Here is a 15,712-nt window from a genome sequence, read left to right as displayed (position 1 = left end):
CGTGATTTATGTAAGATGTCAGATCACAAGTACCGTATGTAAAGGTGGCATTTGCCCCATGACAACATTGCACATATATTTCTGGCATCACTGCAGTTTGTTGTAGATGTTGCTATATGTAACTAGTTTATGGCTTGATATGCAGTGTGAACCCAGTTGTAAACCATGGGTAACTTAGTCATGGGAATATGTTTTTTGAAAGTACACCATATACTTTCCAATTAAAGTATATATAGCCAAGCAAATGGGGCCAGCGTCTAAGATCTGCACCGACATATTGCCTGGATTATATTGCACAACACACATACTTGGCATCGTGGCAATGTGAATCTACACATTGCAGTAACCCAAACGCAGCTCACCGAATTGACTGAGCCATGACTTGGCCATCCAGTTTTCAGCAGGACCCCCGTTTTATTGAATGTCTGACATCTTTTGCACGAAAAGCACATGCTCCACTGAGGAAGATTCGCTCTTTTTTTTTGGCTTTACTTGATATGCCGCCCTTCTCCGGAGATTCAGGGCGGCTTACAATGCGTTAAGCAATAGCCTTCATACTTTTGTATATTTATACAAAGTCTGCTTATTGCCCCCACAATCTGGGTCCTCATTTCACCTACCTTTCAAAGGATGGAAGGTTGAGTCAACCTTGAGCCTGGTGAGATTCGAACTTGCAGTAATTGCAAGCAGCAGATGTTAATAACAGTGCTTCAGTCCACTGTACTACAGGCTCTTACTTTGTATTCGAAAGAATCTTTTCCATGCACGGTACAATTAAATCAACCCCCCCCCTTTTTTTTTGTGTGTGTATGTGTGCTTTTAAGACCAAGACAATTTGTGAAGATCAATTTTGCCTTCCCTTTCGGCTAGGGTGATTGGATAGCCACCATCGTTGCTACCACGGTGCGAACCCCACAACATCGGAGTATGAGGCTTGCTTTTTCCATAGTCTCCCAGCAAAGGAAAGCATGCCGCCTATAGGATCTTATACTAGCGCAACCACTACCTATCAAACGAGAACCCGAAGTGTAAATCTACAACAAATTCTCTTGACCCCTATACAAGACGCTCCACACAAACACTCTCCTCTCTCACCATCTGCGTTTTACCCCATCGGGCGTATCAACGCTCGCCCTCTGCGCACGCGTAAAGCAAGTCCAGCCTCGCTCGTTCTTTAAAGGAAGGCCCCGCTCCTTAAAAAAAAAAAAAATCACACCACGCACCGCCCCAGCTGGCAGGGCTCCGATTGGTTTGTTTACCATCGGCGCCGCTTACCCAATGAGAGGAGCAGGCGCGGGTCCCCGCCTCCCCCGCAACGTGCTCGCGCTCGTCCAAGGGACAAGACCCCCGCGGTGGTCGAGATGGCGCTCGCCGGTCTCGGGTTCCGGAGAGCGGCGGTCTCTACTCTCCGTCTCCGTCTCGCTACGGGGTCTCCACCCCGCAGGCGCGCGGCCCATTTCGCTTTCCAGCCGGACCCGGAGCCCACCCAATATGGTGAGCGCTTTAATCGGCCCTGGGTCCGCGCTACTGTCGTAGGGATCGGACGCCGGTCCCTTGCTTCCCGACCTCTTTGCGGTCCCTTGCCGAGTGGAGGGGAAGCGAGTCAGTCGGAGGGAGGCCGTTCCACCCCCCCCCCTTTGCTGCGGCTCCCCCCCACCCCCCCACCAGTCCAACTGGCTGAGATGGTGGGATGGGGAAAGTGGCATCTCTGCAAACGGGAGGCTGGCTTTTTGGAAAGCCTTTGGGGCGCAATAGGCTAAGCCAGGCTCTTATGGAAACGGCGACCCCGCTGTGTTGGTTTGTGCCTGTAAAAAAGTCCTGCAGGCGAGTCAGAAAGCACTTGCAGCCTAAAACGAAGTTTCCACCACTTGGGTAGATGCAGCCACTGATTGGATATAGTACAGACGAGCTATGATTAGGAAATCGTGTGGGATGACAATACACCAAAGGCGATGGCAATTTACCAAGTGCCTGGATATGATGCAGGTTGCCCCTTACCCTTATTTAAAGTAAAGAGAGAGAGATAAAGCCAGTGGTGGGATTCAGCCAGTTCACATCACTTCGGGAGAACCGGTTGTTAACTTTCTGAGCAGTTTGGCAAACTGGTTGTTGGAAGAAATCATTAGGGCAGAGAACCGGTTGTTAAATTACTTGAATCCCACCACTGGATAAAGGACTTCCGTGAAGAATTTTATAGAAGAGTGCAGGTAGTAGTCCTCAAGGACCACTAGTTTACGTTGTTAAGTGAGAAATTTCTTAAGCGAGTTTTGCCCCATTTGATGACTTTTCTCCCCACAGTTGTTAAGTGAATCCCTGCAGCTGTTAAATTAGTAACACCGTTGTTAAGTAAATCTAGTTTCCCCATTGACTTTGCTTGTCAGAAGGGGATCACGTTTTTCCGGGACACTGCAACCGTCATAAATGTGGCTCAGTTGTCAAGCATCCGAATGTAAATCAGGTGACCATGGGGATGTTGCAATGGTCGTTAAGTGTGAAAAATGGTCTTAAGTCACTTTTTTTTGGTGATGATATAACTTCAAATGGTCACTAAATGAACTGTTGTAAATTGAGGACCACCTGTAGATGTACTTTCTCATTCATAGCTGAGGCGTAGCACCTCCTGCAGAGTGTTTGCCTTTGTAAATACAGATAGCTACACTCTTGTGCCCTTCTATCTTCATTTTCTGTCATCATCATGGCATGTTGATGTTTCATTTTGACAAAAGATCTGCCCTTCATTGTCCCTTTGAATACGGAAAGAGCATGAGTGATATTGAAAAGCCCAGTTTAGGTAGGAGTGAAAGTAATATCTTGTGCCAGACCTATATATGATATGTACTAATTGAGGTCACCTTTAAAATGTCATAATTCCTGTTCTGGGACTTTAATCTATTACTGGTCCCTCCATGTTAAGATTGTGTGTTGCAGAGGGCTGCTTAGTTCTGAGGAAATTCCCTTTCATCTCCTAACTAAAGTATAAATCATAACTTTGACCAATCTTCTTGTGCTAACCAAGCCATGGAGATGAGAATTCTGTGATTGACAGAACTTGAGATATCTATTAAAGGATTAAATCATAATTATAATATAATTTTGTAAATGTAGGCAGCAGGTAAACCAGCAAGATCTTTTAACAAATGGAAAGGGTCTTTAAAAAAAAATAATCTGGGAGAACTTTTATTTACTGGCTAACCAACCAAGAGGATGATATTTGCTCAAATTGTTATTCATTGAATAAACACAATCACTGAGTACATACATTAGTGATACCTACATTGGAAAACAGATGGGAATATTGGATTCTGACAAGTCTTAAAGCTTTCCAAATGGATCTTGGTGTTTTATATGATGCTATTTAGCAATTTATATGGTGCTGTTTAGCAATCAGTTTAATAATTGGCCTTGTTTAACCAAATAATCTCTTCACAGGCCAGACACAAAAAATGAACCTTTTCCAGTCTATAACAAGTGCCTTGGATAATGCCTTATCTAGAGATCCAACTGCAGGTAAATTTTTATGCTTTGCTGTTTAAGAGAAACTTTTACTTAGCCTCTTCAATTGAGGATACTAATTACTACACAATTCACTCACTACTACACAAGGCAAACACAATTACGTTACTCTGAAGATGCTTAATCAGCATATTTTCTCCCTCATCATTTTTGGATGGTAAAATAGTTCTATCTAGGCTTTGAATTTGCTCCTAAGTAAAATTTCTGTTTGAAATTTGAAGCTTATGTCAGTGTTGTATATTGCTAAATTAATATAATTTTATTTGCTGGGAAAAAAAATGAAAATAGCCTTTGTTGCTAAAAATTAGGAAATGAAGTAAGTTGAAAAAGTACAGCTTTAATGGAAAGACATTTCTTTCATGGTTTGTGTAAATTGGCTAATCCTTGTCATTTCCAGGATTGTTTATGAAAGGTCTTGGTTCTTATCACTCATCAAATTAATGTTATGTAAAGAAAAGCACGTACAGTAGATAGAAAAAAAAGTTAGATGAAGGTGACTTTCAATTTCAACAATTCAGTTTCCTTTCTGAACAACTATTTCCTTGATTTCTAATATACACAGTAATATTTGGTGAAGATGTATCCTTTGGTGGAGTTTTCAGATGTACCGTTGGCTTGAGAGATAAATTTGGTAAGTTCACAATTTAATAATTCATCATATCTCATGTTACATTATTATTTTTATAAAACTTTTTCATTTTGATAAAGGTCTCACTATTGTACAATAAACATAATTAATTAAATTTAATAATTAAATATTGAGATCATTAGTTAAAACCATAATTTTATATAACTTTAGAGCAGTTACTGACATGAATTAGGGAAAATGTCCTGGCAAATAGATAATGATTGAATAAATAATTGATTAATGTTCTAATTATTGATGAAAACAATTACAAACCTAGATTGGGAGTTCACCTGATCTAAGTGGGGAGATCATTACATATAATGGGTGTTGACACCGAAGTATGTGAGGTGTTCTCAGAAGAATATAACAACTTATATGGAAAATAGTATGGTGTCAAGTTTAAGATCTTGTAAATGATACATTGCTCATACATGCGTAGTATGGAGTTCTACTGAGGAATCTAGCTGCACAGGCATAGTTTTACATAAATTAGAGCGGTCTAGTCTTGATATTACTATTGCATAGATTATTGAGGAAAATTTAGAAAGTTAGAAGAATAGTTACAAACTGGGAATAGGTAGCCATGGGAGAACATTGAAGGGAAATATGACCACACTCTTAAAATGCCTGAAGTACATGGAATCCAGTGTGTATAACATGGACTAAAGATTTTGAGTAACAGGAGGACAGATTTTAGCAGAATGCTAGAAAAAGCATTGAGAGACTACAGAGCAGTTTAGGGGTGATGCCAATTACCCAGAGAAGTAATGGACTTCCAATCTGTCTCCAGTGTTTTAATTCTGATTCCTCTATAGAGAAGAGGATTGGAGATACTGGGCAAAATGGGCCTTTTCAACACTATTTTTTAGTTCTACTTTTAATTAAAGGCTAATTAAAAAAAACAAACAGTGTAAGCCCTTTATATTCCATCAGATACCATGTATTAAAATATTTTTTCCTGGTTTATATACATTCATTTAAAAGTTATTAATAAAAATCTCTTATAGGTAAAGACAGAGTTTTCAATACTCCTTTATGTGAACAAGGAATTGTGGGATTTGGCATTGGAGTTGCAGTCACTGGTGCTACAGCTATCGCCGAAATCCAGTTTGCTGACTATATTTACCCCGCCTTTGATCAGGTTAGAGCATATTTTAAGACGTTGAAAATTAGAAGGAAATTTAGAGATACATTACATTAATTTTTTTAAACAATGAAAATGCAACTGGAGAGAGATTAGGCGTGACGGTTGAAAGGAGCTTCATGAATATGATTTACAATTGTTGAAGAATCTCTGCCATTTTGAATGTTACAAAAGGAACAAAAATTGTTGTGAGAATATGTTGATAAAAGCTTGCTGTTTCAATTAACGTGCAAAAAGAGAATCGGCACTTCTGCTATGGACCGTTGAAAGTTCTACATGTGTTCCCCTTGAGGAAAATGCATGTATTCTTTTATGGAAGCAGGGTGGATTTGATTTAAATCAAGTCGATTTAAATCGTGATTTAAATCAGTAAAAAGGCTTGATTTAAATCGACTCGATTTAAATCATAATTTTTAAGGAGCAACTGTCATCTCTCTCTCGCAGCGGCTCCTCCTCTAATCTGTTGTTGACTCAATGACAGTCCCATTCACTTTAATGGGATGGCTGGTGATGCGGCAGTGACACAACAAGGGATGTGGCAGGCAGCAGGTGATTAACCCTAACCTGATGAATCTGAAATGACAGGTGCTCTTTAAATGTAAGGATTCATTCTTGCTCATAGAATCTTTAGAATCTAGTTAGAATCTTTATTATTAGAATCTTTATTATTATAATAATATTATTATAAAATAATATTATTTTATAATATAATATTATAAAAATTATTTGCAAACAAAATGGAGGTTTCCTATTTAGCTTGCAGAGCTTGGATTCATTGACTGAATTTATCAAAAATGTAAATATCGCAGAATATACAGCCTCATGCTACATAACTAAGCTCCATTTCATGTTGAATAAACAAAATTATTAATGTATCTTAAACTGTATGGAAGTAATTATTTTAGAAGAAGTAATGTCAGAAGCATGAGTATACCAGTGCTATGTTTTTCTTCCTGTAATGGGAAGGAGTCCATAGTAAGTAAGAATGATGGTAGGCTCATAGTTGGGCATTGGTACATCTCTGATTGGAACTGTCTGTTGCTTAATAAAATGGGCTGCATTATCACATTTGAGAACCTGAGGTAACTTCTATTTTTTGTTTGTAAAAAAAGTCTTAAAATTCAATTTTATATTTGTAATTCGCTCAAGTAAAGAGAAAGCTGTCTCTAAATACTTCAGTAACTGGAACAATAGCTCGATATGGGAAACAATATATACAGTTATACCTTCAGCTGGTATAAATGAACTGAATTCCTGAACTCACGAAAAACATGTACATTTCCTAACACCCCCAAATGTTTAGGCTGATTCATTGAAAATGTGAACAGTGTGAAGTAGCTGCAAATAGGAGAGGGGTTTGCCAAAATTGAAAACTTTCTGGCGAAGCCGGCAGAGAAGATTGCAAATGGCAATCACCTGATCACTGAGCATTTGGCAACTGGTTGTCAGTGCTAACAAGTTGCCAGATTACAATCATGTGACTTAGGGATGGTGGTGGTGTAGTATTTTGTGATAGCTGGAATTGCTTTAAAAGCTGTAAAGCACCCTTTCTGAGAGGCTGTTGTAAGTTTGAATCGTCATTAAGCAACTGGTCAAAAGTTGAGGACTATCTCTAGATATTCTTCATGATGATCTGTCCCTAACCTGATCTTGCATATCTTCCAACAATGCATGCATTGCCACTATAACTGAGCAAATCCACCTGGCTGCTAGACATCCTCTTCTTTCCTTCTACATTTCCCAGCCTTACAAACTTTTCCAGAGAATTAGGTCTTTGTGTAATGTATCCAAAATACAGGTAGTCCTCAACTTACAACCACAATTGATCCCAAAATTTATGTTGTTAAATGAGAAATTTGTTAAGTGAGTTTTGCCCCATTTTACGACTTTTCTCACCACCTTTGTTAAGTGAATCACTGCAGTTCTTAAATTAGTAACACAGTTAAGTGAATCTAGTTTCCGCATTGACTTTTGCTTGTCAGAAGGTCGCAAAAGGGGATCACATGACTCTGGAACCCTGCAACTGTCATACATGTAAGTCAGTTGTCAAGCATCTGAATGTAAATCACGTGACCATGGACAGAAGAGTTAAAAATGGTCATAAGTCACTTTTTTCAGTGCCGTTGTAACTTCCAATGGTCGCTAAATGAACTGTTGTAAGTTGAGGACTACCTGTATGTGAGCTTGGTTATTTGTGCCTTGGGTGGATTGATTTGGTCTAGGATTTACCTGTTTTCATCTTATTTATTTGTTTTCATCTTATCATATTGTTCACGATAACATGTTTCATGCTAATTCATGCTATGTTCTTCTTATGTTTTTTTTTTTTATTTATTCAATTTCTATAGTTGTCCAACTCAACCAAGTGACTCTGGATGACTTACAATATGTTATTCTCAAGAGTCTCCTTCAGTATTCAAGTTAAAAAAACTTCAATATTCTTTCTATCCTGCTTTTTTCAAAGTCCAACTTTCGATTACATAGAACAGTCATGGCTAACTTTTTTGCCATCGCGTGCCAAAAGCGTGGGGAGCATGAGGGGGTAGCGCGCGCACGTGACCCCACCCATAATTCAATGCACCCTGCGCTCGCCCCGCTTTTGGCACCATGTGATGGCATGGTGGGACCGGAAGGCCCTTTTTTCGCCCTTTGCAAGCTCCAGAGGTTTTCTAGGAGCCTGGGGAGGGCGAAAATGGCCTTCCCCCCTCCGAGGCCCTCCAGAGGCCAGAAACAGCCCATTTCCTGACTTCCAGTGGGCCTGGAAGGCCCGAATATCAGCTGGCCGGCACGAGCATGAGCGCTGGAGCTGAGCTAGGGCAATGCTCACGTGCCTACAGATATGGCTCCACATGCCATCTTTGGCACACGTGCCATAGGTTCGCTATCACGGCCATAGAGTGTCATTGTTGTGGCCCGTCGGTGGCCTGTGCAGCTAGTAGCTGATTCCGACAGCGAGGAGGTTGGTGTGGTGCTGCGCCAGCAGCCTGTGCAGCTGGCACTCAAGTCTGACAATGAGGAGGCTGGAGAAGATGTGGTGCCAGAGACAGGGATTCAGCAAGGGGATTCAGAACCTCCAGAAGCTCCCATAAGTGAAGAGGAAGAAGAACAGGAACCTCTTCTCGATGCACGGGCACGCAAAGCTGCCAAAAGGCAGGAGTGGCTCCTCAGGAGGAGGTCTCCTCAAGAGTAAGGCTTGGGGCTAATTGGCCACTCCCTTACTTAAGGAAGGACGACAACTGAGGCAATTTGCAGGGAACAACTTCGTTTACTCTCCTTCAGATCTTGATCTTAGTTCTCTGCAAATTTCTTCTGGGCTTTCTGCCAACCATAGTAAGATTACGATTATTTATTCTTTGGATTCTTGTAGGCTTAACAGCCTTTGTTTGAAAAAGATTGATTTAATTTAGTAAACTAAAGTTTGTACAGACTTTGTGTGTGCTGCGTTCTTTGGGGTCCGTAGTTGAGGCAGAACAGTCATAAGGAATACTGTGGCTTGCACAATTCTTTTTTTTGTAGATATAAACACATCAGGGTATCTGAATATCTTTTCCAAAGCCTTCATGATTGCACTATGGAATAATTGTCAGTATTTTTCTTGATTGCTTGTTTCTTTTCTGGGATGGTTGATCCTAAAAGACAAAAGCTATCTTCCACTTCAGTATCTTTGTTGTCAATCCTAGTTGTTCTACCAGTTGTTGTTAGTTTGGTCTTCTTTATATTTAATTTTAGTACTATTTTTTTCACTGTCATGTTTCTTGCAGATCCTTTGCATTTTTGGCTATCAGAATAGTGGACCATGAGATGCTCTGGGATTTCCATTTTTCTAACTACATTCCACTGCTTGATGTTATCAACACAATTAAAGCACTTTCTGTAATCAATGAAGCAATGACATCTTTTTTGGTATTCTTTGGCTTTCTCATTTATCCAGATTGCACCAGAAATCATGGCTTGTGCTCCTTTTTTACAGCTAGTTTGTACATCTGGCATCTTTTTTCCACGTAACGCTCTAATTTGCATATTATTATCGTTATTTTGATTTCCTTATTTTGTACAGCTCCAACTGTGCACATAATGCTCTTGCCTCATATTAGTTTCTTTACACTTCTGTTGATAGTATCCATAATTTCAAAATTTGCCTCTTGTTTCTGCATAATAGCAGAATAATAGCAATAGCCCTTAGATTTATATACTGCTTCACAGTGCTTTACAGCCTTCTCTAAGCAGTTTACAGTATCAGTCTGTTGCCCCCAACAATCCGGGTCCTCATTTTACCCACTTCAGAAGGATGGAAGGCTGAGTCAACTTGGAGCCGGTGAGACTCGAACTGCCGAAGTCAGCAGAAGTAGCCTGAAGTACTGCATTCTAACCAATACCTGTCAGGCCTGGAAGCAATCTTTTGCATTGGGCCTTCAGGCCTGCCACATTTACTACTGTGGGAAACTGGGAGAGGGGATTGTATGGAGCATGGGTGATACATAGTCATAATAACATTCCTTTCTCAGAGAGTCAAGGACATCTTGCCCTGTACCTGGAGGGCTGGAGCTGGGAGGCATCTCCAGTTAGGATGGTATCTTGATTGGACCATGTGATGGACATGTGATGGACATATGGATGCTGGGCAGGGACTTGGACTTTCTTCTGGGTGGGGAAAACCTGGAAGCTTTCAGATTCGTGTTTTCCCAGATGTGCCAATATGACATCTCTAATAAAATGGAACTTTGAGGAACTTCAATCCTCGGAGTTTTCTTTCGTTGGGGGTGTTACTTGGAACCCTGACAGCGCCACTACGGTTCTAGTAGAACATGAATGTGCTTTAACTGCATGAATATGTCTTGATAACCACATGTAATGTTAAATATATCTCTATATTTCTTCAGATTGTTAATGAGGCAGCAAAATATCGATACCGTTCTGGAGATCTTTTTAACTGTGGAAGCCTTACAATAAGAGCGCCGTGGGGATGTGTGGGTCATGGTGCATTGTACCACTCTCAGTCCCCAGAATCCTTTTTTGCTCACTGTCCAGGATTGAAGGTATAATCATTTATTAGATAGTCTTTTAGAGTATTCTAATAATTCTTTTTAAATATAAAAAGGTTACATATAAAAAGTTTTTTATATTAAAGAAGATACAAGGAAATTATGGAATACAAATACCACACAGGAAAATTTGCAGAATAATACACCGCAAGGTAAAATTAAACGTTATGTATTTATAAAATAATCCCCTTGGAAGAAAAACAATCTTGGTTTTATGCTTGCTTATCAACTTGGATTACAACAAATATAATTTTGTGTCAGTTTAATACCTTCAAAGCTATTTTTAAAATCATATGTTAAAGAATAGCTAAGTAGTGAATGACTCTGGTTAAAGAGATTAAACATCTTATTTTAAGGAAATTCAAATCTTGCGTGTGGTAGCAAGCTATGTACAGAATTATTCATAAATGATTTCTGGGTTAAATTGAAATTATCATCAGACTTGGTTTTTTTTTCATATATGAAGTTATTTTTCATATTGATTAGTGTTCCCATAGTTTCAGCTGTCATTCCTCTAATGAAAGAGTAGATGTGATTTCCAGTAAGAAGTATAAAGTATTCTGATACCAGTTTTCATATATAAAATCAGAGTGTATTTTGTAAGTATATAATGTTTGCTAATAATGAAAAAAATGACCAATGGAAAAGGAAAACCAACATTTAAAACTTGTTGCATCCGATAGTAGTTTATTTTCCAGTGCCAACTGAGTTTTTTGACTTTGCCACTAGATACGATTTATGATTCCATCTTGATTTTTATATTTTGATATTTTATTTCAATATTTGTTATCTATTTTAGTAATCATCATTGGAACAATAGAACACTTTATACCCATTTTCTCTAAGTATATTATTCACCCCAAAGTTGATATTCATTTTTATTGATATTCCCATTTTTGCATGTCAGTTACACTGCTTAAATTCTGCATCTATTTAATCATACAGACATTGACATGTTTGATCTCTGAATCATATTTTAATAGCTGATTGATATGATAGATAGATAGATAGATAGATAGATAGATAGATAGATAGATAGATAGATATGCACATACTACTTCTTCCATAGATGTAATCCATGTGTATAGTGCTAACTGAATCTGTGATCCAGGTTGAATAATTATCCTGATAGTATAATTTGGTGCCACCAATCTCCCTTTTTCTTATTCAGTTTAAAAACTCTTTAATGCCTAGTCATTTATTTAACCAGATAAAATTATTTGTCCTTGCCATTCATTTAGCATCTTTTCACTGTCATAATGGGATAATTTGAAATAGGAAATTATCCCTTGGAACAATGTTTATTTGTTACTTTTGATATTTTTCCTAGTCAAGATACTCTCTAACTTGTTTATGTATTCATTTTCTTGAAGATTGTTGTTCCAAGAGGACCTATTGAAGCGAAGGGACTGTTATTGTCATGTATAGAAGATAAAAACCCTTGCATATTCTTTGAACCTAAAATAATGTACAGAGCAGCAGGTAAATTTTTTCTCATTGTATTCAAGGTAAAAAAATATAACCTACATCTTATTTATTCACATGATGGTAGAAACATAGGATACATGAGTTGAACAGACAGTGTATCATCTAATTCAATCATAAATTGCTCACTGCAGAATTACTAACCATATCTAATAATTGACCATCCTGTTGATTGAAGAGTTCTTCTCACTATATTTAGTGTTGGTCAAATATTGCAGTGCATTTTCTAGCACTATAAAGTCATTGTTGTACTGTGGGCTACAAACAAGCATGGAATCTCAATTCAGATATGAACTGTCCCCTGCCTCCCTTCAGTGTCCAGTGCAGGTTATCCCACCAACTCCCCAGCCTTATAAGCAACTTCCCTTTCTCCTGTGTCTCCTTTCAACTTCTGATGACTTTGTTGTTTTTTCCTTGTCTTCTTTTTCCCCATACCATTGCTACCAAAATGAAAATAGTTTTGTTCAATGCATGAACAAACCATTCCACTCCAATTTTGGTTTGATTATTGACTACCGAAAAATAGCTATTCTGTGCATGGAAAGATTCATTTTTTTGAATATTCTTCATATCCCTAACTTCTGTCAAATGAAAGAGGAAAATAAAACTGAATCCCCCCAAAGTTATAATAGCTCATGTAGTTATAACTGATAATTTATAGTTGGTTTCATTGAGTTAAGCTGAATCTGCATTCAACCAAAATTCTTTCCCTAGCTTGTGAGATGTAGAAATTATGGCAAGGTGCATATATTTCTGACCTCCTTAAATAGCTGTGGGATTTTATTGTTGAACAGTACTGATTTATGTAAGACAGGTAACTTACATTATAAAGACATTCTTATGATTTTAGCACAAATTTAGGGTATTGAGAAACTGTTCTATTCAAACATGACCGTTGTTTTTCAGAAATTAAACTTTAAATAATAGAGGGTTTTCAAATGAACTGTTCAATGATTCAAAAGTAAATAGTGGTACTTAGAGGAAAAGATGAGTCATCTTGACATTATCAGGTTTAAATTTCTTGCGGAGAATTTGTTCTTATGACCTTTTCAGCTTCATTTAATTCCACCTTTTATGACATAAATAGTATAGAAATAAATGATTTGCATCAGTGGTTGTTATAGTGACATGGCAAGTAAGATTAAAAACAACCAGTTTTTCAATCAGTGTTCAAAATATCCTGTCACAAGATATACACATGTTTTTCTACTACAATTAAGGTTTAATAGAATTAAAACTCATATACTGCAACATGCATGAATTAGCAGTTGTCTTTATCTAAGTATCTGTGAATGAATATCTTGCAATTGCAGCATAGTTAACGTATCAGGATAAAGATTTATGTATCCGAATAATAACATTTATTAGTATAAATGAAATATAAAATATTTTCTGTTTCCTATATTTCCTATATTTATATGTCTATATATATAGCTGTAGCTGTATATCTATATTTATAGTTAAGTGTTCACAAAATATTTAAAGAACTGAATGAAAATGACAATTATAAATGCAAGCCTTTATAATGTTTCCAGATGGTGAGAATGTTAGTCTAAATAGAAGATACACAAAATATGCAAAGCAAACAAGTTTAAGAAAAATAACAAATGTAAAACAATTGAAAACACTTAAGGTAAATTATGTGAAAGTTAGAAAAAAGTAACTTTTTCTAAACATTCTAAAAAGCTAGTGCATTTACTAACAGCTTTTCATAGTAAGAACTAGAATCTTGCAATGGTTGCTTTTTATAATATTTGCCAATTTAATATTTTTTAAACAGGACATTTTCTTCAATATATGAATAGGCTCTTTCCCAAAGATTATTAATTGTCTCCTATAGCTTTACTGTATCAAGAGACTGAGTGACAATTACATTCTTAATGCTTACAACGAAGAAATAGGTTGTCTACGGATTTACCATGATAGCAGAAATGTTAGTATATTGGGATAGACATCAGTATGCTTCATAGTGACCTTATACTATATGAAGTCAGTATGGTTAAGGTAGGGATGAATTGTGGATGAATTGTACAAGTGTAGGGAGTGGAGTTTTAAATGCCAACTCTTGTGCACTTTCATAAAATGCAATTATGCAATAAGGCATAATCTCATCAGGGAATTCTATCAAGGGATTTGGGAAATTCACTTGAAGTCTGACTGGATATGTCCCTCCAAGCCCAAGATTGACTTGAAAGAAGGATGCAGATTGTGAGTACAGGGACTTCAATTTGTAAACTTATGACATACAAAGAATAAACACAATCTTTGTAGACTGTACTAGATAAAATATAAGATCTTGATCTCATTTCCCATTTCCTCGATTTCTGAAGAGTGGAAACTCAAATAATTTTGTACTTTAACCCAAGTTAAACTAGTTTTGGTTCCTGAATAGTAAATAGAGTATGGCGGTTCAGTGAAAATTTGATCCAACCATTGCATCCCTGAAAAACACCTCCAAAGATTAGGAGATTGCCGTAAAATGTTTTGACTGAGAAAGTTTAGTACGTGAGCCCCAAGAAACTAGTTGGAGGAATACCTCTTCTATAGTAGAATGACGTTGAGAGGAGGGGAAGCATATAATTCAGTTGAGAGTTGGTACTGGCTTTTAAAAACTATCAAATTGGAGGAAGTTGTTTCTATGGATACATTTTTGTAGATACATTTCTGTATCCATCTCTTACATGTACATAAATGTTCAGCAGATAACTAATCAGAAATAGGGCACTATGTTAGACAGCTTCCCCATCACTGCTGGCCTTCTGCCATTGCTGTTAGATCTGTACCCCCATTCATAAATTGTCATATTAGTACATATCATGCATATGCTTAATTTCTTGTTATTGTGACGCCCTTATTCAGGCTGAACTATAATACAGTCATAGAGAAGGCCAATTGTGCTTGCGAAAATGGGATCTTGTTGGATTATCTGTATTTTTAATTTTGTTTGGTTTTTACTGCAATATATCCGAATAATTGTGAATACAAACAGATTTTTTTGGTTTATAAGAGCACTTGTCAGCCAGCTAAATTTGAGCGAGTTTTAGTTATTGCTTCCTTTTCCCCAAAACTTGGATTTCATCCAACTTTTAATTGTGGTTTAGTTTTTCAGTAAATCATATGTTGTTCTGCTAGAAGTAGTTTTCTGATTCAAAAGAAATTCCTAAATTATGTCTCCAGGATTTATTTTTTATTTTCTGCACTCATAGCTTCAACTAATAATAAATTGCACTTGACACAAGTGAATTAATTTTTATCTTCATATGTTGCCACTGGATTTCTCTGGAGGGCTCGGGACAGGGGTTGTTCCTCTGTCCTAGTCCTATTAGATCTCTCAGCGGCTTTTGATACCATCGACCATGGTATCATGCTGCAGCGGTTGAGGGGGTTAGGAATAGGGGGCACCGTTTTGCGGTGGTTCTCCTCCTTCCTCTCCGACCGCTCGCAGTTCGTGTTGGCAGGGGGGCAGAGGTCGACCTCGAGGCGTCTCGCATGGGGAGTGCCGCAAGGGTCGGTCCTCTCGCCCCTCCTGTTCAACATTTATGTGAAGCCGCTGGGTGAGATCATCCGTGGTTTTGGAGTGAAGTGTCATCTGTACGCTGACGATACCCAGCTGTACATCTCCACCCCAGACCACCCCAACGATGCCCTTGATGTGATGTCCCGCTGCCTGGAGGCCGTGCGGGCCTGGATGGGGAGGAACAGGCTCAGACTCAACCCCTCCAAGACCGAGTGGCTGTGGCTCCCGGCGCCCCGATATAGTCAGCAGGTGCCATCGCTGACTATTGGGGGTGAATCTTTGCCCCCCACGGAGAGGGCTCGCAATCTGGGTGTCCTCCTGGATGCACGGCTGTCTTTAGAAGAGCATATGACGGCCGTGGCCAGGGGGGCCTTTTATCAGGT

At 38.3% G+C, this 15,712-nt stretch overlaps 1 protein-coding gene across 1 annotated transcript in view; it reads left to right on the top strand.

The window, feature by feature from the left end:
- The first annotated feature begins 1,305 nt into the window (after positions 1-1,305).
- BCKDHB (branched chain keto acid dehydrogenase E1 subunit beta) overlaps positions 1,306-15,712 on the top strand; it is a 53,825-nt gene continuing 39,418 nt past the window's right edge. The window contains exons 1-6 of the mRNA XM_070932885.1: positions 1,306-1,494; positions 3,430-3,507; positions 4,076-4,144; positions 5,149-5,282; positions 10,166-10,321; positions 11,701-11,809. Of these exons, the coding sequence (XP_070788986.1) occupies positions 1,362-1,494; positions 3,430-3,507; positions 4,076-4,144; positions 5,149-5,282; positions 10,166-10,321; positions 11,701-11,809 (679 nt within the window). The 5' untranslated portion in view covers positions 1,306-1,361. The remainder of the gene's footprint in view (positions 1,495-3,429; positions 3,508-4,075; positions 4,145-5,148; positions 5,283-10,165; positions 10,322-11,700; positions 11,810-15,712) is intronic.

Source organism: Pituophis catenifer, unplaced genomic scaffold (genome assembly GCF_029215685.1).
Source record: "Pituophis catenifer annectens isolate HBS135680 unplaced genomic scaffold, rPitCat1.0.hap2 SCAF_1, whole genome shotgun sequence".
Classification (NCBI taxonomy): domain Eukaryota; kingdom Metazoa; phylum Chordata; class Lepidosauria; order Squamata; family Colubridae; genus Pituophis; species Pituophis catenifer.
The sequence above is the reverse complement of the archived record's forward strand: the minus strand, read 5'-3'. Positions and strand labels throughout refer to the sequence as shown.